A 23,495-nucleotide genomic window follows, 5' to 3' on the forward strand; every position below is an offset into this window, starting at 1 on the left:
ATAAATCGACGATCCAGCTTCGATCCCTGCCCTTCACCTTTTTTCCATTTTTTTTATTTTTGCCAAAAATTGGGTTGGCGCCGGCATGCAGCCATTTACCGCCTAATAACCCGCCCATTATGCGAACAAATCAAATCTTAACCTCCCCACTTCCTCATTATCCTCCCTATCTCCTATAATTCTTTCCTTTCCCTCCTCCAACTCAGTTCCCAAACACGCGCATGAGGAATACACTTCCTCGTCAGCGCGCCTGGGGAGCTGGACCCACTATGTCATATACACGTGGGAACCGCATATCACTGGCTCTTGCTATGGAAAGTACTCTACGCTTTTAGAAACAAAATCTACTAATTGTGCCCTCCCATTCCTGGATGCGCCTCGTCTGCAGGGTGACTCGTGTCACTGCCGAATGGGCTCAATTGCTACCAGGCCCACACGTCAATGATATCTGGCCTACATAACTGAAGGTGTGGACTCCCGCTTCCAGAGTATGCTTCCATAACTGAATGGCCCCTTCATCTCTGCCCCTTTTCAATGCCCATTTATCTCCCCCAACACTTCCTATCACAATCCCGCACGTGCGCCTCGCTCGCTCTACTCCGCTTCCCTTCCCACCATGGCTGACCGCAAGAAGATGCACAACTCTAGTTGGTAGCTGCGCGACAAAGCCATCGGGCAATTCAAGAAGATGATCCAGGGGACGGCTTCCACCATGGCCGTTGGGGAGAAGAAGGGACTTGGTACCTCCACCAAGTGTCGGCCGAGGCGCTCGATCCCTAAGGAGGTGATGCTGGAAAATTAGATTTAGTATACCAAATATTTAATTTCTTGATTCGGTGACATGTTAAACTTTGCGATCTCATGATAGGCGCGAGCAAGCAATGCGCGCGATCCGGCCTGAGCCCGCCACATCTACACCGAGTCTTCTCCCTCCAAGGACGAGCCATACGTCCAATATGACTGGAAAGACATGCCAGCAAGTCTCAAACCAATATGTGTTCTTTATTTTGAATAAGTTCTAACACTATGTGTTGCCATGTCATGATCCTATTAAAACTGAGCAACACTTTATTTAGTTTTGTGACCCTATTTTTCCTGTAATGAAGGTCGCCGGAGATACCTATGAGGTCCCAAAGATATCACGTACAATGATACTCACTCAGGGGAGCGATGATGAGCTCTCTGATGGACCTGAGCTGTCCGGTAGGTAGGTGATGTTCCTACCCTGTAAGTTAATCATCAATTGGTTTCTATTATATGCTATTTTGGTTTATCTAGTCAGTTTATCTTTTTCACATGCTAAGTAACCCCCTTCTAAAATGTCAGGTGTGAGACAAGATAGAAGAGGTTCGCGTTGCTATCAAGCGCAAGCTGCGGAAGGGCCATTTCTACACTGTGGAAGGCAAGGATGACTAATGTTGAAGAGGGAGTAGTCTTTGTTGATGTAGAAGTATCAGTACTCTTAGTTATAAGAGTTATGTTAGTTGATCATGTCGTGGATGCCTCTTCTTTATTTTGGTAACATGAGAGGCATGAACCATGTTTATTTTGCTAACATGTTAGTTGATGTATGAAAGTGCAACTAGGCCCCTAAGTGGGTTTTGGTGAATTGGATGGCAAAACAATTAAAGGACTAACTTGTTTGTCTAAGTTTGTGAGAAAGAGTTTATTCTTATACTCATATTGCAATATTGACTTATCAAGTGAATGGGTATCATACGGCACATAATGAAGGTAGCAAGCAAGTATGTGATCCCTTAAAGACAAATTAAAGAACAACAACAAGCAAGAGTTGAATGATGCTTGGGGATGAGTTTTTATAGTTTGATCTATAACTTACCAAGCAAATTGTTAGCTTGTGTTACCAAAAGAAAAGGAGTCATCAAGAAAAGTTTGAAATATTCATAGAAGGAAATTTCAAGACTTCATAAGGACATGATAAAAGACACGAGCTTATGATCTACATATTGGTCTTATTAAGAGGAAGATTGCAATTCATGGAAGTTTCTTTATCAACCTAGGTCAAGCATTTGAAGAAGACTTCAAATGGGATTAAACTATTGGTGTCAAAGCAAAGCTAAACTCAATGTGGCAAGAATGGGTGAAGAAATCAATCGAGGTACTAGAGATGAGGGACTAAGCAAGCTTTGGATAAGCGACGGCTTGTGCCATGGGCATATTGCTAGGGTGAAGTAGCTAGTATCCAGAGGGTTTCTGTTGGGATATGAGGTAGGCTACGCTAGCGCAAAACAAAATTTTTCTACCGCGTAAACTAGGAAAACTGTCGTATATGGATCACGGGATTACCACTCGACGCACGGGTGCGGAAGATGTAGAATCGCGTCAGGGTAGCGAAGTTGATCAGCGTAGTCGAACACGTAGTCGATCACGTAGATGTCGAGCAGCTCCTTAGCAGCTCATCCACGTGCAACAAGGTCGTCCTCGTGCCGTGGCTCGTCATCGGCTCGTTGTGGCTCGTCGGCGGCTTGTCCAAGTGCTGCAGCTGCAACACCTCCAAGGTATCCACACGTGCAGGGAGGAAGCATCGCAAGCCGAACTGCTAGGTCCGCGAGTTGCAACAGGGCGAGGATGTGGGAGGCGCGACAGATGTGTTTTCAGCCAAAAAGGGATGAAACTCTAGGGCGCCCCACCCCTCTATTTATAGAGGTTCCTGACAGGCCTCTGGGTCTGAGGCCCATTAGTACTTCTAAACCTGATCCAACTCGGATCATATTCGAATTGGGCTTCCAGCCCCTTAAGTGTGTGACCTTATGGGTTCGGATACGTATAGACATGGCCCGAGGACTCCTACTCGGCCTAATAGTCGGTAGCGGCCTCTAGCAAGACGTGCCAACTCCTATACGCACACGAAGATCATATCAGATGAACCGTCACAACATCACGTACATGCTATTACCTTTGCCTCACGGTATTTGGTCTAGCTTCAAGCCGACCGCTCTTTCTCGATCCTGTGATTCGGAATCCCTTTGTAGGTTAACTCTTAACCGTATGTAGCATGGCCATGCATTTTCGGATCCGATCACTCGAGGGGCTCAGAGATATCACTCTCAATCAGAGAGGGGCAAATCCCATCTTGATTGACCATGCCTCACAGCATGCTTCCTGACAAACCCGAAAGCTTCCTTTTTAACTACCCTGTTACGGTGTAGCGTTTGACAGCCCCTAAGTAAGTCGATCCACATCTTGAGTACATACGACAATCTCAGGTCCAAGGACAAAGCGTACATGTTGTGTAAAGAGAGAACTACTTCTCGTGTTGGGTCACTCCTAGCACACGTCTCTACATGTGCCTACATTATTAGTTTGACATCTCCATGTCCATGACTTGTGAAACATAGTCATCAACTAATACATGTACTAGTCTAATATTCATGTGTGTCCACACATGAACTCCGACTTGGGACAACTTTTAGAATAACCATACAAGTAAAGAGTTCCATATACAATTCACATAATTGCAGATCAATTCAAGTAGCCTTTAATGGATATTCAATGAACATAATATGAATCATGGATACAAATGGAATATCATCATCTTTATGATTGCCTCTAGGGCATACCTCCAACAGTTTCGAGGTATCATTTATAGGCCTTACGGAGGGAAGAAATGCAATGCATCTAGTCTATCATAGTTGGTAAAATGGAGTGACTAAAGACTTCAAGTATACTTTATTATGGATGAAAGGAAGCCTTAAGTCACTAGCTCAAGTTGGTTGTGCTCAAGTTAAAGATTATGTTGGAAGCCCTCAATTATCAATCAAAGTATGGCAAGAATGAAGACTTACAAACTCAAGAGGATGATATGGTTTTTATATTTCATCTTGAGTATAGGTATGCCGTACTATCAAGAGGGATGCAACATTAGCTTATTGACAACACCAAAAGTGCTCTTAGTTGACCCATGTGAGTTTCACCCTGAGAGATACCCTTGAGTGATTTAAAAGACTACAAAACACATAACAAGGATTGGCTTAACCTTTAGGTCAACAAGAGTGAGTGTTAGGAGCAGTGTGGCTGGCTCAGCCAGACCGGTCTGGCCGGTCTAAGTACCAACGGCTAGTTTTCGAGTTAGACCGGTCTGACCGGTCTGTCCAGTGTTCCAACGGCCAGTTTTTGCTCTTTGGGGTATTTATACCCCACGACCTCCACTCTTGGAGGTTGCTGCTCCTGAGGCAAAAACAATGATCCTATACCATTCTAAGCTAGGCCGAAGCCAAGAAAAGCTCTCCCCAACCCCTCTTTGTGAGGTTGTGTGAATTAAGTTAAATCTTGTGAGTTGGGTGGAAGAGAGAAGTGAATTGAGAGAAATTGTGAGCTGAGAAGAGCTATCCATAGGTTGAGCACTTATGGTTCGTGTTGAGAAAGCCTTGAAGCATTTGTTACTCTTGGAGATTTGCCTCCTAGATGGCTAGGTGTCGCCGGCTAGCTCCCAACATGTGGTGAGCAGCGGCAAGTTTGTGAGGCCTACGATCTTGCCTCCGCAAGGGAAAAGATTATCTAGTGGAGACGAGGAAAGTGGTTGAAAGAGACCCAGCTTGTTGGGAGGGAGTTGAAAAAGACTCGTATCTCAATAGGCTCCTCAACGGAGACGTAGGATTCATTGGTGGAATCTGAACTTCAGATAAACAAATCCTCATGTCCTTTTTACGGTTTGCATTACTTGTTGTATTCTAGCATTTATTTGTGCTTCTGCTCCGATCTACTTGGGTGTGTCATTACTGTGTGCAGGGACAAGTTTATTCTGCCAAATATCAACTACAAGTGACACTCTTCAAGATTGTTGGTGCTAAAAGTTGAATAGGGGATCAAGCATCAATTTGGTGTGCCTCACTACCTCAGACCGGTCTTGGAAATTGGTCTGACCGGTCTGTCCAGGCAGCAAGGCTCAAGTTGTTTGAATTTGGATTAAAATTTGTCAATTTGCCTATTTACCCCCTCTAGACGACATCAAGATCCTTTCAATGTAGAAGTAATGGATGCCTCTGCTTTATTTTGGTAACATGAGAGGCATGCACCTACTATATCAAACTAGATGCAGTTCATATGAATTAAGTTATTTTTATGTATGGGAGCTCTATCTCGTCTGGTTTAGCATTTGATAAAGTTCATGATTCATGGTATATATAATATCTTAATGTTTTTATATACAATATCTTAATGTTTTCCTGAAATCAAATGCACATTAGTTCACAAAGTAAACTTTGCAACTCCAAGTTACACAAAGAAAATATCTTCATCTTCTCCAGGTATATTGACTGGAGCAACAACTCCATCACCAATGTAGGTGTCATCAGAATCATCTTCGTCTTCTGATATGTCCGCACGATCCGGTTCAGGCATGGGCACCAGCTTTTGAAGTACATATGCATCACCAGTTAACCCTTGCATGTTTCTGGCCTAATCCAGTTTGTCAAAGTCTCCTGCTGGTCCTCAACATTAATTTGTTCCACTACTGTGATAACCGAGTCCACATTGGTACCACTCAACACGTATTGTCCTCTAGTTCCGGCATGGCAAACAGGGTCCTAGGTTTCATTTTGAGGACACTGCACCATTTAGTACCTTTCTTCTCGCCTTTCACATAACACATTTGCTCCGCTTGTGTTGCCAGGATGTATGGATCATCTGAGTCATGAAACCGAGTGGTATCAATATCGATAATCCCAAATTTATTTTTACTGTACCCTCTGGATTTGCTCTTAGTTGGTGCAGGAACATCATACCGGTCACACTTGAACAATGTGACTTCATGCTGGTTAGGAAAATCAAGGATGATGATTTTTTTAATCACTCCATACCATTCCATGCCATCATTGCCCTTGACGACAACACCATTGTTCTGTGTTGATAGATTTTTCTCTACATCTGATGTCCGAAAGGAAAACCCATTGATGGAACACCTGTTCCTCACACTAGCTTTTTATTCTGGACCACGAGATAGAGAATAAATCATTTCAAATGCTTTTCCCTCTGCATGTAGGTTCCTGATCTACACTCACAAATGTTTGGAAAATATGTTACGAACATATATATTCAAGTGTGATGAATAAAATTGAACAGAAATATATATGACTTACTTTACGCTCGAACCAATGTACAAATTCAGCCTTGTGCCTTCTATCAACATTATGCGAGTTGGTGTTCCTCGATTTGTCCATGTGCTCACTGATGAAACAATAAACTTATGTCAGTTAGATAATGAACACAATATAAAAAAACACATAGGATTACATGTAGCTTACTTTATCCATGGAGTGCCTCATTACAGTTGGATATTATGTAGTGCCTCATCCTGCGCAAGTCATCAGGAGAAGGTATCTCCATATTGTGCCTATGACTACTTTTCTTTCTAGTGAAGTCCATGCTCGCAAATACACTTAGACTAGCAGGTGGTTCCCTAACAGTGCTCCTTTCTTGACGCTCTGGCCAATTCAGCTTTGTACTAACACCTTCAAAGAACCGAGAATAGAATGTAAGGCACTCCTCCGAGATGTACCCCTCTACTATTGAACGTACGTAGGTACCTCTCAACTGGATACATCCATCTATAGGAAACAGGGCCCCCCCGAGTTTAGCCTCCCAAGCAATATGAACTGGTAAGTGCATCATAATATCGAAAAATGCTGGAGGGAATATCATCTCAAGCCAACAAAGGGTCTCTCCAATTGATTTGGTAAGTTCTTTCATCTCACTTTTCTCAAGCTCCTTTGAACATACCGAACTAAAAAACCTGCTGAGCTCGATCAATCGGATCACTACTTCTTCAGGCAATATTTGGCGCCCCACCAAGGGTAAAAGTTTTTGTAATATAACACGGTAGTCATGACTTTTAAATCCAGCAACCTTAAATCCATTGACATCAACATATCTCTTGATATTTGAGGCACAAGCATCGGGCATCTTAACACCTTGAAGAAAATTGCACAGAATTTTCTTCTGATCATCACCTAACTTGTACAATGCTGGTGGCAAAGTGTATTTTCCTTTATTGTCGAACAATAGATTTTGATCCTGCCTTATACCCAATTCTTGCATATCGAGTCTAGCCTTCTCACCGTCCTTACTTTTACCGGCCAAATCAAGCATAGTCCCTAGAAAGCTCTCACATATATTCCTCTCAATATGCATCACATCGAGATTATGGCGTATAAGCAAATAATCCCAGTAAGGAAGGTCAAAGAAAATACTCTTCTTCCTCCAGTTGTGCCATGTATTATCTTCATCGCGCTGCTTCTTCTTCCTCGAAGTAGTCGCTCCAAAAGTGACTTTCTCAAAACTCTTGTACTACTCCACTACTTGTGCACCACTGAGGGGCACTGGAGTCTTCCTCATTTCTACCTTGTTATTGAAGCTGACCGTGTTCCTCCGCCACCTGTGGTTCGTAGGCAAGAAACGACGATGGCCCATGTAGCAATGCTTTGAACCATATTTTAACCACAAGTAATCAATATCCTTGTGACAATAAGGACAAGCAAACCTGCCTTTGGTACTCCAACCAGATAACATCGCATATGCAGGAAAATCATTAATTGTCCAAATTAGCATTGCACGCAAAGTAAATTTTTCCTTTTTTTCCGCATCCCAAGTATCAACTCCATTGTCCCATAGCTCTTTAAGCTCATCGATCAAAGGTTGCAAATATACATCAATGTTAATTCTTGGATATTTAGACCTAGGAATTAGCATCGACATCATCCAATAGGATTGTTTGAAGCACAACCAAGGAGGCGGGTTATAAGGAATTAGGATCACTAGCCATGTAGTGTAAGTCACATTCAAAATAACAAATGGATTGAAGCCATCCGATGCAAGTCTCACCCTAACATTACGTGGATCACTTGCAAATGCAATATACTTGGCATCTATGTGCCTCCATGCCTTTGAGTTAGCTGGGTGCCGCACTTTTCCATCTTCAACCAATTCTTCCTTGTGCCAACGCATATGTGCCTATGTGGTCTCGTTCATATATAATCTCTGCAGTCGAGGAATAAGTGGAAAATACCTCAGTATCTTACGAGGTAAGAGCTTCTTCTTTACTCCACCAGTGCCATCACCACCACACTCTAAATATGTATCTTTCCACCTACTCTCCCAACATTTTGGACATGCGTTCAGCTTCTCGTACTTTTCTCCACGGAATAACACATAGTCATCAACACAAGTATGAATCTTTTGGTAGTCCAAGCCAAGGTCTCGAACTACCTTTCGAACTTTGTCCAGGGTATCTGGGACACAATGGTCCTTGGGGAGCACATGGCAGAATAATAACAGTACTTGCTCTAGAGCATTGTTGCTAATACCGAACATGCACTTAATCTGATATAGCCTCACAATAAAAGATATTTGGGTAGCCTCCTTGCAATCTGGGTACAGTTCTTTCCTAGCATTTTCCATTAAGTTGAAAAATTTTCTTGCTAACTCATTTGGCTCCTCAATATTAACCACCTCTAATTTCACCATGTATGGCACCACTAATGAGCGATGAAAGCAGTTTAGTGGATGAGATGCCATCATCATGATCACCTTCTTCACCTACACAAACGTCCCGATCATCATCATCCACAACAATACGTTTAGCAGATCTATAGTATGATGCTGTTTTTTGTAATACGGATCAAACCCTCTGGTATTCAAGTGCAACTCAACAACTTCTTTATTTTGATATGCCATGCGATGACATCCTCTACATGGATAGGGCGCAGTCTGTCCTGGAAAGGTGCCATCAAAGGTATCTTCAATGAATTTAGCAACTCTGTTTTGCCACGCAGCATCTGTATGTGACAATTCCATCCAACTACGATCCTCATGATCATGTGCCATATTGCAAAAAACCCAACTGATAATTTAAGCACAGGTTTGTACTACTATACAACTCCTAAATAACCTGCATAAAATATAGGTTCCTCCATCAATATTATTACTATCAACAAGTATTATAAAAACTAAATGAATATATATACTAATTGAAGAACTCAAGTTTATCAGCATGCACATTAATTGCGATAGGTCTGGATCGATTTTATACCTTGCATTGAGAGGATGGAATCGGACAATGCCCATGTCGTCCTGCGTTGAGAGATTGTGGAGGACTAACAGGGGGACTCTTCCTTGGCACTCGGCAGCTCGCGCGCTAGGGAAGATGACGGCAGGCGGCGATCGTGCGATGAAGGCAGCATCATGCGAAGAAGGGGAGGAGTCATGCGAAGAAGGAGGGGAGGCGATGTGATCGTGGAGGACTAACAAGGGGACTCTTCCTTGGCATTCGGCAACTCACGCGCTAGGGAAGACGACAACAGGCGACGATCATGCAACGAAGGTAGCATCACGCAAAGAAGGAGAGGAGTCGTGCGAAGGAGGAGGGGAGGCGACGCTAGGAGATAGATCAGGATTAGGCCTCTCAGCTCATGAAAGAAAGGCTTGCCATATCTGTGGGCCAAAATAAAGGCCCACCAACATAACTAAGCTGGTGGCACCCACAAACTCATCTATTGCAACCATGTGTTCCCCTACATTGCAACGACTATAGCACCTTCTGTCTTTCGAGTGTTTGTTGTTATAACCAAGATTTCTTTTGCAACAATACCATTTTCATTGCTATATCTAATACTAGCTGCAACGATTCAGATTAGCGTTGCACTATCTAAGACTCATTTGCAACATTTTCTATTTTCGTTGCTATAACCAAAATTTCTTTTGCAACAACACCATTTTCGTTGTAATAACCAAGATTTCTTTTTGTAACAACACCATGTTCATTGCTATACCTAAGACTCTTTTGCAACGCACGATAATACTTATCACAACGTGTTATATTCGTTGCAATATGGACAACTATTGCCACCACTGTAAAATAGCATGGCAATAATGTCACCGCAATTACAACTAACATATATTCATTGCGATATAGCGTACCTATTGTAACCACTAAAATTGTAATCGCAACACTACAAAAATGGTGGCAATATGGTACCCTATTACAACCAACAAGGACTATTGTCATAATAACCCCTATGTATTGCAACGAAAATCGTCTGTTGCAAAAAAAACTGTGGCATTAGTGATAAAATCTTGTAGTGCAGCTACGTTACACCGGCTCATGGACTGACGAGGCGATGGATAACGCCGACACCACACCCACATCAACACCACACATGCATGGAGAACGTGAAGCGAAGACCGAAGACGATGACCATGGCAGCAGAATCGGAGGTGCTCCAGCAAGCAAGACTTGCAGAGGTGATTAACTAGGAGCTTTCCGAGGCAATAGGAACCAGAAGACCATGTCACCCACGACAACATCGCTGTTAGCAGGCTATGGAGCGCATAGGGACTTGTATTTATTTTTCTGTAACGATTAATAAAGTACCTGTTCCTACTTTTTATTTTGTGTACTTAGTACACTGGCACGCCCGCACCATTCCAAAGGGCAGAAAAATCTTCGTGTGATTTTTCTCCTCAAACAAATTGACACGCCCAGTCGGACCTGGTTCTCCTTCCATCTTCGCTGCGTCGTGGTCGTAAGATTCATCTTCACCGTTCTCCAACAACACAGCATGCTGCATGGTGTCCTTTGGCGTGGAGCCACCCTGACGAGAGGCCCTCTTCTTACAGGAGGACCATCCGAAGCTATCAAGACCTGGGCGGTTTGCATGATCCAGTTCGGGATGAACGCACCGGTGCCGATCCCATGGCAAGCTGGAGGACTCATCACCAAGACCCAAGCTCCGCCCACAATCCAGTGCGGGCAGGTTCCCACCACGATGACAGCCGACCAAGTTGGAGGACCCTCTATCACCGTCAACACTAAGGCCCCGCTCCTGCTCAACTTTGGCTAGTTCCTGGGGGCCATCTTCAAGCACGGCAACAAGACCTACGTCCACTCAACGCAGGACTCGTCGCAGTTCCAGAAGCTGCAGTCCAAGAAAGCTCAGAAGCGAGCTGCTTCCAAGGCCAAGCGAGAGCGCTGAAGCTTGATGCTTGAAGCACGGGCTCTCTAAGGAGTCCGTGGTGGCCGATCTCAAGGGAGATGTCCAGGCTGCGCAACAACTGCGTGCCAAGGCAACCAACAAGCGCACGGGAGCCATGACCATCCGCGCCCCTACGGCGTCAAGGGCTGAAGAAGTGGCCGCCCCAACCGTGGAACGCATAGAGGTCGAGCTACTAGAAGCTTTGGAGGCTGTGTCTAGCAACTTGCAAAGACACATGTCTTTTGCTTGTCATGCCTCTAGTCCTCAGCCTCTTCGCAACTACCGGAGGAGGTACCGCAAGGTGCAACGACTTCATCAACAAGTTGCCTCACGTATGGCCCATAGCACAGTCCCAGAAGAGGACTAGTGTAACGACCTAGCTTTAAATTAGCCGAGCTTAATCTTAAGAAAAGTTCTCTAATCTGGTTGACTCAGCTTTTCTTGAGCTATATCGGCTAAAGTTCGGTTTTCAGCCCAACCTAGTGCCTTAGGAAGGGTTTATCCTTGGAAAGTTGAGCTGAACGACCATAAATTCCTTTATGAAAGTTGGTGAACGAAGTCCCTGCTACAAATTTGTTAGTTAGACCTTAATCCTTTTCGTCTCCGAAGGTTCCCAAATCTGCAGTTCCAATCAGCCCAGACCCCTGACACCAATCAAACCGCCGTTTTTTTCTAAGTCCCGAACCCAGTATTACTCCAAACTTTGAAGCTTTGGATCCCCAAATCCACTGCATCTTTGAGCTTGATCCAATTACAACAGTTGGGCCTTGGCTGGTGTTCTACAACTCTTGTTAAGGCAGTCGAAGTGGTGCAGTTCGGAAATTGGGAGATCAAGAGGCTAGAAGATGGACCCAGAAAAGGATCCCGCAGATCTCTCGGGCCAAGAGCGCCAGAGCGCGCGTGCGCCCTATTTCAGAGCGTCGCCGCCACGTGGTGCAACCGCACCAGCAAATGCCGCCTCGCCCAGTCACCGGCCGCGACACGATGGATCAGCGTGCCTCCTCCCCAATCGTGCGCAGAAGCGCCCTATAGACTTCTCCACCCCGTCTCGTCTCGCCCGAGGCCTTGCCAGCCGCGCCAGGCGCCCTGCCGCCGCTGCGACCAAAGATTGGCCACTGCCGCGCTAGTCCGTCTCTCCTCCCACGCGCATCTCCTTGCCCGGATCCCCGGCCGCGCCCCAACGCCTTCCGGCTTTTCCATCGTACCTCAGTCGCGCTGCCCACGTGCGCGCTCCTTGACAATACTGTCTTCGCCAACCACTGCGCCGGCAGTGACAACTCCTTTCCACCCTATCACCTCGCCTGTAGCGCCCTCGCCTGCAGTGCCCTTCTCTCCCTCCTGTCCACCGATACCGAGTCACTGCCACCAATCCGTCGCTTGACGCAACCAGACGCGTGCTCGACCTCGCCAATCCTTCCGTCCAGCAAAACCGTGCCTGCCTAGCGCTGTCTCAGTGCCCAATGTTGTAAAAGATCCTGTCCACGGAGCTCTGCTTCGCCGGCCAATGGAGACGCCAACCAAACTCTTTCTCTTCCGCGCAGCTATAAAAGGGAGTACCAGAGCCTCTACCAAAGTTCTCTTTGCCATCGTTGCCTTGCCGCATCTTCCTCTATTTCATGCTCAAGCGCTGCCGCATAAGTTCTTTGAGGAACTCCCTCTCTCCGCCCAACACCCGCCTTTCCAAACCTGCCAGCCGCTTGGTTCCTCCGCGCTGAGCTAGAGCTTGCTTGTTGTCAACAAGAAGCACCACCGCCGCCAGAAACTTAGCGCCTTCCATTGTTCCGCCTTAGCTTGTTCCTTCCCGACCCCAAGACTTCACCAGTAGGCCCAAAGGTAAGCTGTCAACCCTTTTTCCATCTCGACCGACCCCTGTCCGTTCCGTCCAACCCCTTTTTCCGTCTCACCCGACCCCTGTCCGTTCCGCCCAACCCCTTTTTTCGTCTCGCCCAACCCTGTCTGTTTGGCCCGACCCTTATCCGCCTCGCCTGAGGGCTCGGCTTTATCCTTTTCTTTTGACCAAGGGTATCTGTGTAAAATTTCGGGGAGTTCTCTGTGTTAAGTCTGAGGACCCCGGTATAGTTATTCCTTAGGTCTGAGGGTCAGATCATAAGTTTGCCCCAGTACGACTCTTTTATCTTGTTCTCTATCAACAGAAGCTTGGGATTCCACACCTTTCCTATAGCTTTACTACAGTTTTTGGGGCTACCTCTTGCAAGTGTTGTTGAAATAACCGTCTAAATGTTTTTAACCCCTGCATTTGCATTCCGTGTAGAACTAAACCTCGCCGATGGCACGTACGAGCTGCACCCGTGCCAGAAGACGGAGCGGTAGCCAAGCTACCGACCGCAGGAGCTGAAGCAGAGCAACCAGAAGATCAGTTTGCCTCCGCCCCGATCGAAGGTAAGCCCCGGAGCATAACCCAATCTTTTTAAAACTTGCGCATGCCTTCTTTTGTATGTTTGTGTATTTACGTTATAGGAGTTGCATGAAGCCATAGATGCATGACTTAGTTCCGTTGATTTGAACACTAGTATGATAAGTCCGAATAGTTGTAGTGCTTAATAGGACTCGGTAAAAGTTGAGTGATTCTCTGCCACTCGCGAGTGATAGGAGTTGCTTGTTCTCTTTCTGGTTACAACTATAAGGATGATGGACGGGGCAGGGCTCTGTGAACTATTTTGGTGGTCGGTGGATTGCCCCGTCTGTCTACTTGAAATTGGACTAAGGTCGAAAAGTATTGGTGTTCGTGATCAAGTGTTTGAAAGTACTAATCTCATACCTAGTATGGCATGGGGAAGAATAGTACCTGATTGAACTAGGGCGTGTCTTATACCCCTGCTGCCCTTGGAACGAGGTTCCCATGGTGCATCATGTGGGTGCAAGTGCGGTCACAGTACAGCAAGAGGTCGGGACTGTGGAGCATTGCATGCCAAGGGAAGTTTGGACCTGACACACACCTGGGAATTGGTGGGGACGCCCGACACAGGAAGCGACCCTCTGTGGTGCGCAGATGTCGTGAGATTAGGTTTGCCATGCATGGTTAAGAAACTCGAATCGATTTATCTGCCTCTCACAGTTTGAGACTGCTTGATCGCTATGCTACACTGAGTAAAGATGGAACATGATGATGATGTGAACCTTGATGATTGTTCTTTAACTTGGTTGGAAACTATGTTTGTATAGCATAAGTTGCTAATGTAGACTGGTTAATGAACTTAGAACCTAAGCTAAAATATTGAAAGTAAGGACCTACGGTAGTCGCTTTTGGCAAAACAAACCCCTCAGCCAAAGAGCCTTGCATGTCTAGAAGTTGGTGGAGTAGTTTTCCCACCAGTCGGTTAAGTCTTTTTGAGCTTAGTAGCTCAGCCTTGCTTGTGGCATATCTTTCAGGTGAAGTTGAAGCTTCTGAGTATGTTACTGTTGGCACTTGGCCTCCCCAGCTTCCTCCTGGGTAGACGGTCGAGTGGGATCCCTCCTCGGACGGCGAGGAGAGGGATCATTGATGTTCTGATCGGCCTCATCAAGGACATCCGACCCGACGCTAGCTTCCGCTGTTCTGTTTTATCTTGCCGCTACTCATGAACTTTGTAAAACTCTGATTTTCAAACCTGTGTTGTAATAAAATTTGAACTTGTTTAAGTGGATGATCTGTTGTATTCTCTGGGACCACTCACCTTCGTGTGAGCTATGCTAACTCGGTCCTGTATAGTGGTTTATCGGATGATATCCAACGGACTGCCGAGTTAAGTTAATTAAAGCATATGATCGCATGTTAGGCGACTTAATTATACTTTAGCCAAGTTAATCCGAGCGGTTCCGCCACAGCTAGTCACCGGCGTCCTCCTCGACAAGGTGTTCACCAACCCCAGCACACTAGAGGTGCCATACGACGTCTTCCCCGACGAGTGGGCACACGAGCCAAGCAAGATCAAGGACCTGGAGCAATGTGCAATCATGTATGAGTACTGGAAGAGGAGGCGCTCAAGCAAGCAGTCCCAGCTTCTGGGACCAACTGTCTCCTTCAGCAACGACATGCTAATTTGCCCAACCGGATGGGTGTCCTGCCTCCACATGAAGGTGACTGAAGACCCCTCTACAACGACCACCAATAGGTTTGCTATTTTGCAACCTAATGAAGAGCGCACGACCCAAGATGGAGCCGTACGACAAGAGCTACATCAACTCCAAGACCAAGTGGCCCAGCTCGGAATAAGGCTTCGAGATCAAGAGGTGCCGGAATCCTCGGCAGCTCAATCGAGATGCTGCACGGAAGGACCTTAGCACCACAACCTAAGTCGTCATCCTCAACATGAGCGCAAGACCTTGGCACCACGTCGTCGATCTCCATCGCTGCATGTCACCTAGAGGAGGCAAACCACCTTGCCTCCACGTTTGAACCAGTGGTCAAGATGTGAAGATCATGCTGCGCGTCCTCTCCCAACGCAACAATCGTGAGTTTGTGACTATTCGCAAGGGCGGAGGCCTCCCCAAGCATCGTGTTCCCCAAGACGTGAAGTCCAAGACCAAAGGTGGCGTGAAGATAACATGCCTACTTCGGCAGCACAGCAGGTTGTGCCGGAATGTCAAGCTCCACCACTGGTTCAGCATGCGCGCACTAAGATCCAGCGCAAGTGTGAGTGACGCCGGAAGAACCGCTACGCGCTATACCTCGACCTCGAGGACTTGGTGCTTAGGCACACTCATGTCCGTATCCAGCCCGACGGGGAGCTCCACCAAGAGAACAACTGCATCCGGTTCCACATCTCCCCCGACCATGAAGCTGATGAGAGGTACAACTACCTCCTCAACCGACTCACCCCGAAGGAGCGACGAACCAAGACCGGAGATGCCGAGGCAAGGAAGGTGACTCCGTTTGCAGAACACCCACCGGTCATCCTTAAGCGCGAAGAGGGAGAAGGACGAGCTACACCAAGCATGACTTCCTCAGGAATTTCATGGGAACAGTCTCCCTCGCCTACGCCGATGGAGGAAGTCGAGCAGTCATCGTACCTACCAGGAAAAGAGACACTTCCCCAAGCAATGGCTGACACCACCCTTGTACAAGATGTTGTGCCACCGCAAGCACCTGCTGCTGTTGGCCCCCTCGGGGTGGAGCAACCTGTCGGAGCTTCTCTTCGTGAGGAGAAGAAGAAGTTGGGAGAAGACCCAAAGAGCTTAGTCATGTGCACCAACTTGGTAGCACGCTCAGGGGACGAGTCTGAGACAAAATGCGTCCCTCCTAAGTGTTGGAGGTATGCCCTAGAGGCAATCATAGAGATGATGATATTCCATTTGTATCCATGATTTGTATATTGTGTTCATTGAATATCTATTAAAGGCTACTTGAATTGATTTGCAATTATGTGAATTGTATGTGAAACTCTTTACTTGTATGGTTATTCTAAAGTTGTCCCTAGTCGGAGTTCATGTGAGGACACACATGAATATTAGACTAGCACATGTATTAGTTGATGACTATGTTTCACAAGTCATGGACATGGAGATGTTAAACTAATAACGTGAGCACATGTGGAGACATGTGCTAGGACTGACCCAACACGAGAAGTAGTTCTCTCTTTACACAACATGTATGCTTTGTCCTTAGACCTGAGATTGTCGCATGTACTCAAGATGTGGATCGACTTACTTAGGGGCTATCAAACGCTACACCATGACAGGGTAGTTAAAAATGTAGCTTTCGGGTTTGTCAAGAAGCATGCTGTGAGACATGATCAATCAAGATGGGATTTGCCCCTCTCTGATTGAGAGTGATATCTTTGGGCCCCTCGAGTGATCGGATTCGAAAATGCATGACCATGCTACGTGCGGTTAAGAGTTAACCTACAAAGGGATTCCGAATCACATGATCGAGAAAGAGCGGTCAGCTTGAAGCTAGACCAAATATCGTGAGGCAAAGGGAATAGCATGTATATAATGTTGTAAGGGTTCGTCTGATATGATCTTCGTGTGCGTATAGGAGTTGACACGTCTTGCTAGAGGCCGCTACCGACTATTGGGCCGAGTAGGAGTACTCGGGCCATGTCTATACGTATCCGAACCCATAGGGTCACACACTTAAGGGGCTGGAAGCCCAATTCGGATGTGATCCGAGTTGGATTAGGTTTAGAAGTACTAATGGGCCTCGGATCCAGAGGCCCGTTAGGAACCTCTATAAATAGAGGGGTGGGGGCGCCCTAGGATTTACACCTTTTTGGCGAAACACATCTGCCACGCCTCCCACGCCCTCGCGTGTTGCAACTCACGGATCTAGCAGTCCAGCTTACGATGCTTCCTCCCTGCACGTGTTTATAGCTTGGACGTGTTGCGCCTGCAGAAATTGGACGAGCCGCCGACGAGCCACAACAAGCTGATGACGAGCCACGACGAGCCGACGACGAGCCGCAGCACGAGGACGATCTTGCTGCACATGGACAAGCTACTGAGGAGCTACTGGACGTCGACGTGATCGACTATGTGTTCGAGTACGCTGATCGACTTCGCTACATCGACGCGAATCTACATCTTCCGCATCAGTGCGTCGAGTGATAATCCTGTGATCCTTATACGGCAGTTTTCCTGGTTTACGCGGTAGAAAATTTTGATTTGCGCTAGAGTAGCCTACCTCAGATCCCAACACTAAGGTGACTCACGATTTCAGCTACCCCTCCGATGAAGAAATCATGCCAAACCCAAAGGCAAACTTCAAGAAAGCATTCCTTCCCTGACTAGGCAACATGCGCTCGTGGTTCAAAGGTGCCGAGGAGATAGAAGACTCAAGTGTAGCCAAGACACAAGATGAGGCAAGGACTTCGACGCCTTGCCTTCCTATCACTGCAGGAAAAAGGTCCCTATCGGGCGGTAACAAGACGTTGGCTTCAGATACATCCCCACAGCGCTACATCGACATCATGTCTTGACTTCCCCAAGATTCTGAAGACCTCCAGTACATGGCGGATCACGAAGGAGCCAGCACGCGGCTCAAATCCATCACCGCCCAGAAGCTTCAAGGGCTAGCAGTTGAAGAAGCTGGAAAGGGTTGGAGACCCGTGGGATGGTGAAACGGCAAGCGATTCTGACTCCTCGTCGCTGGAGATACACAACCACTCAGCACACTATGATGAGCTTGCCGTGTCTATCCCTTCTGATGAAGACGAGCATCTTGACGTCACCAACGCCGCACCAGCACACATGACGGTCGACGGGCACCTCGAAGTTAGCCACAGACGTGGCACCGAGTCACCTAGAAGACCCTAGCCTACAAGTATGGAGGAGCAAGTACAAGAGCAAAGGTGGGTGATGGAGCAGCTATCCTCCAAGTTTGACCGCCTAGTCGAGATAGTCACAGCGTCAGCCCAGAATGCACCGCCAACTGGTGCGTACCGAGCTACCGAAGAACCGCAATTTGAAGACTTCAATGGTGCAGCAAGCACTCATACTCACCTATCGAACTTCGCTTCACCGTCGGCCAACGCACCACCACTGCCGGCGACGCTGAAGTACTACCACGACCTAGTTGAAGACATGGTGAACAAAAAGCTGAGAAGAATGACGAACGACCAAGCTCCCCGATTGACGGAGACCGAGCTTGAGAAGCCGTATGAGGCGTGGCATGACCTTGTGCCCTTCCTCTTAGGGTGGCATCCGTCCATGTTCCGTCAGTTTGACGGGACTAGTGATGCAAGGGAGCACTTAGCCTGCTTCGAGCTAGCATGTGGTGACAGCTAATAGCTCATCACTACTATTGCGCCATTTCTCCGGATCCCTAACTGGCACGGCTTTCCATTGGTATCGCCATTTGCCAGTCGGGTCAATTAGCAGCTGGGGAGCCATGAAGGACGTCTTCAGGAAGCACTATGTCGCCATGAAAAAGGACTTCTCTGTCGTCGAGCTGTCACAGGTGAAGCAACGGCGTCAAAAAGTTATCGACGACTACGTCATTCACTTCCGCAACAGCTACATGCGTCTCGCTAGGGAGATGCATGTTGAAGACGCGATCGGGATGTGCATCAACGGAATGCTGCAGCACTGGTCACTTGAAGTGTCTCGGTGAGAGCCGAAGACATTTAGCGACCTTAGCTCCGTGGTGGCTGCAACCAAGATTGAGTTTGAGAAGACACCCCAGATCATGGAGCTCTACAAGAACACTAGCGCCTTCGACCCAGCCAAGTGTTTCAACTCAACAACAAAGCCAAGCGGTAAAGAGGGCAAGGGGAAGGCACAAGCGGAGGCGAACACTGCACGAGTCTTCTCCAACTCTCCTCAAGGTCAGGTGCCCATCTTAGGCGCTAGAAGCGAGCAAGCAGGGGGCAGGACACGCCCGTCCATCTAAGAACTCCTCAAGAAGCAGTACATCTTCAAGCAGGAGCTGGTGAAGGGAATGTTTGAGCAGCTTATGGAGCACAAAGCGCTCAACCTAGTTGACCCACGGAGGCCGGATCAGGTAAACATGACCAATAACCCACAATAGTACCCATACCACAGGTACATTGGCCACATCATCGAGGACTGCCCTCGGGGCCTGCTTCAGTCCATACAAGGACTTCTATAGGAGACAAACGTGATCGGGGGTGGTGGGTCGACGAAACTTGGAGGCTGCTGGCAGTAGACAGTCACCGCGAGGTGTTCATGAAGGAACACATTCTTCATATCTAGCTGGTGGATCGGCCAGGCGTGAGAGGTGGCGATGCTGAGGATGGTCCGTATCGTTGCCGGTTTGACAACCGGACTGAAGGTCTCGTCGTAGTCGATGCCATGACACTGGGAGAAGTCACAAACCACCGAATGCACCTTGTGCTGGGCGAGGGACCCATCAGCATGGAACTTATGCTGGAAGATCCACTTGCCCGACACGACATTGGCACCGGGTAGCCGTGGGATGAGGCGCCAGGTGTCATTGTCGATGAGGGCCTGATACTCGTCGACCATGGCAGGACGCAAGTTGGCAGCACCCAGAGCACCGCGATAGGTCGTCGGAATCGGAGACAGCGAAGAAGAAGTCGAGGCTGTGATGCCCTAGTAGTGGACCCACTGGATTGCCCCAGTTATAGACCAAGTGAGCTGCGGAGGGGTCGATGGCGACGATGCCTGACCGGTCGAAGCGTGCACCAGTGCGGTCGAGGCGCTCGCCCGACCGCGCGCGCTGGTGCGGTCAGGGCGCTCGCCTGACCAGTCAGAGCGCTCGCCCAACCATTTGGAGCGTTCGCCGGTGAAGGAGCGCGCACCGGTCCGGTCGGGACGCTCGCCTGGATGGTCGTGGCGCTCGCCGGTTCGGTCGGGACGCTTGTTCGACCAGTCCGAGCGCGCGCCAGTGCAGTCGGGGTGCTCGCCGGTCAATCGGGGGGCGCGCCCGACCATTCGGAGCGTTCGTCGGTGAAGGTGGCTCGCCCGCAGATGGAGCGGGGTACATGGTCGGAGTGGGGTACATGGTCGAAGTGGGGTACATAGACGGGAGCGCATCCGGGCATGCCGTGATCGCAGTCGGAGCAGTCGGGGGCGCTGTGGTTGCGGTCAGGGCCGCACCCGTGCGTGGCGCGGTCACAGTCGGAGCAATCAGGAGTGTGCCTGCGCGCGCCGCGATCGCTGTCGGAAGCGCTGCTATCGCGGTCAGAGCAGTCGGGAGCGCGGTGGAGAGTGGCGACCCACCCGCAAATGGAGCGAAGTACACGGTCGGCCTGTGTAACAGGATGGCGGGGTCATCGTCAATGAGTTCTGCAAAATAACTAGTGAGGGCTGTGGCTGCTCAACGTCTGACGACGGAGCGACCGAGGTGGAACTAGGAACATCAGAGGGGCTGGATAAAAGGAAGTCGAGCTGCGACAGGTGAGTAGGATGGAGGAGAAGGGAAAGACGAACTCGTCAAAGACAACATGGTGAGAGATGATGACTCGACGGGTGGACAAGTCAAGGCAGCGGTACCCCTTGTGAGACGAGGGATAACCGAGGAAGACACAGGCTGCGGAGCGAGGAGCAATCTTGTGGCGTGCCATGGCTGAGAGAGGTTGGGGTAACAAAGACAACTGAAGACACACAAGTGAGAGTACTCAGGAGGTTGGGAGTAGAGAGGGTGGTAGGGGATGTCATTCTGAACAGCAAAGTAGGGGCGCCGGTTCAGAAGATAGGTGGCGGTGGTAAGCGCCTCGACCCAGTATGTGGCGGCCATGGAGGCGTGAATGAGCAAGGTGTGAGTCACGTTATTGAGTGTGCGGAGGACACGCTCGGCTTTCCCATTTTGGGGAGAAGTATAGGGACACGAGAGGCGCATGTGGATACCCTGAGAAGTTAAGAAAGAAAAGAGAGTCTTATTGACAAACTCGGTCTCGTTGTCAGCCTGGATGCTGCGAACGGGAAGACTAAACTGCGTATGAGCATAGGCGCAGAAGTCGGTGATGTGTGAAGCGACTTCATACTTGTGAACTAGAAGAAACATCCATCAAAAATGCGAGAAGTCGTCCAAAATGACTAGGTAGTAGCGATAACCAGAAACGCTAGCTACGGGAGAAGTCCAAACATCACAGTGAACTAACTCAAAAGGAGCAGAGCTACGAGAGCTAGAATGTGAGAAAGGTAGCCGTACATGTTTCCCTAATTGACATGAATGACATAGAGTGTGACTGTCTTTATTACAGGCAATAGATGAAGTCTGTCTAAGTGTAGTGATGGCGGCAGGACCAGGATGACCAAGACGAAGATGCCACAAACTGGAGGAGACAGCGAGGCCGGCGTGGGGCGCTACAAAGCTGGATGCCGGAGGCATGGTGTAAAGATCGCCGGTGCTATCGCAGCGAAGAATCACGCATCTGGTCGGAAAATCCTTGACAGAAAAACCAAAAGCATCAAACTCTATGGTGCAGTTATTGTCCTTACTAAACTGATGAACAGAAATCAGATTATGAATTAAAGAGGGGACAACAAGGATATTGGTAAGGCGAAAGTGGGAGGTGGGGCTGGTTAGGGTGGAGTTGCCACGGCACATGACGGGAATGGTGTGACCGTTACCGACAGTAATGGAGGAGTGAGAGAGAGGGAGGCGGGAAAGAAGAATACCATTCGAGGACGACATGTGATCGGATGCACCCGAGTCAACGACCCAGCCACCGTTCTGCAGCGCCATCTGGTTCAAGGCGGCTACCAAGCCTGCCTGGTCCTAGGTTGGCGCGTGAGGTGGTACCTGAACGGGGGCATAGGTAGCATGGGCCTACAGAGGGGGGCCGAGGAGGCCAGGGGCACCGATGCGCCAGCCCCCACCGCCCCGACCACTGGCCTGCTGGAAACTCGGGGCGTCGTAGGAGCCAGCCCTCGGACTGAAGCAAAACCATGGGCTAGTGGGTTGTGGGGGTTCGCCGCCTTGGAGGCCGCCGCCGCCCTTCTTCTGCTACCACTTCTTCTTGCCGCCGTCGCCGCCGGTGCGGCCTTCGCTGCCACCACCGCTAGTCTGGACAGAACCAGACGGCGGACGACACCCGCTCGCACAGCCGGAGGATGGAGACAATGAAAAGTTCCCAGCGAGGAGGGCGGTGGAGTTGGAGATCTTCTCCTCGTTGGCGAGGCAAAGTTCCTTCAGAGCGAGCATGTCCCACGCCTAGGCGAAGGACGGGAAGCCAACAATGGAGTTGGTGATGTCCTCGGCGGTGTTGGCGAAGCGCGGGTTGAGGCCGCGGAGGAGGTTCAGGACACGCTTGGAGTCCTGAACGGGCCGACGTCGCAGAGGGCGTCGGCGAGGGTGTTCATGCGGTTGCAGTACTCGGCGATGGAGGAGTCGCCCTGTATCATGGAGTGGAAGTCGTGGCTGAGGAAGATCGCCTGGGACTGCTTGTTGGCGCGACAGAGGCCCTCGATGGCGAGCCAAAGATCCCGGGTGATCTGATCGTCATCGGTCATGATGAGGTCGAGGACGAAGTCGTCGATGGAGCCGAAGAACCAGGAGCAGACACAGCAATCCGCTTGATCCCAGTTGGGGTCCTGGGGACGGGGTGCCACCGTGCTGTCGATGTGCGACTTGAGGTTGAACTTGCCGCGCATGGACTTGAAGAAGGATGCCCACCTAGAGTAGGCGTTGGATTTCATTGTCAGCGTCACGGGGACGTGAGACTTGACGGAGATGGTGGCGTAGGAGTGGACGGTGGGCGGCGGCGCCGGGTACATGATGAAGCCAGCGCCGCCGTTGATGGGAAAACATCACACATCCTAACGAGGGGGGTGAATATGGCCAATATAGCTTGGAGTACAAGGAATACATCAAGTGTACAAGGAAAGGATAAATACATCCTAAAATACACATATACTTCATAATACCAAGGCCCTAGGAACCTGAAAACCATGTCGCCCAAGACAAGATCGCTGTCAGCAGGCTATGGAACGCATAGGGACTTGTATTTATTTTTTTAAAGATTAATAAAGTACTTGTTCCTACGTTTTATTTTGTGTACTTAGTACACTGACACACTTGCACCGTTCCAAAGGGCAGAAAAATTTTCGTGTGATTTTTCTCCTCAAACAGCTTAATTATCC

General features: G+C 48.7%; 1 protein-coding gene across 1 annotated transcript; it reads right to left on the bottom strand.

Moving 5' to 3' along the window:
- Positions 1-22,652: 22,652 nt before the first annotated feature.
- LOC105914609 lies at positions 22,653-23,129 on the bottom strand. The gene has a single exon (XM_012846868.1). It carries the CDS (start codon positions 23,127-23,129, stop codon positions 22,653-22,655), a length of 477 nt encoding a protein of 158 aa, XP_012702322.1.
- Between the last annotated feature and the right edge of the window lie 366 nt (positions 23,130-23,495).

Source organism: Setaria italica, chromosome VI (assembly GCF_000263155.2).
Source record: "Setaria italica strain Yugu1 chromosome VI, Setaria_italica_v2.0, whole genome shotgun sequence".
Lineage (NCBI taxonomy): Eukaryota > Viridiplantae > Streptophyta > Magnoliopsida > Poales > Poaceae > Setaria > Setaria italica.

Bases quoted from the DNA above. Each gene is read 5' to 3' on its own strand.
- LOC105914609 (XM_012846868.1), bottom strand. From the start codon at position 23,129: ATGTACCCGGCGCCGCCGCCCACCGTCCACTCCTACGCCACCATCTCC.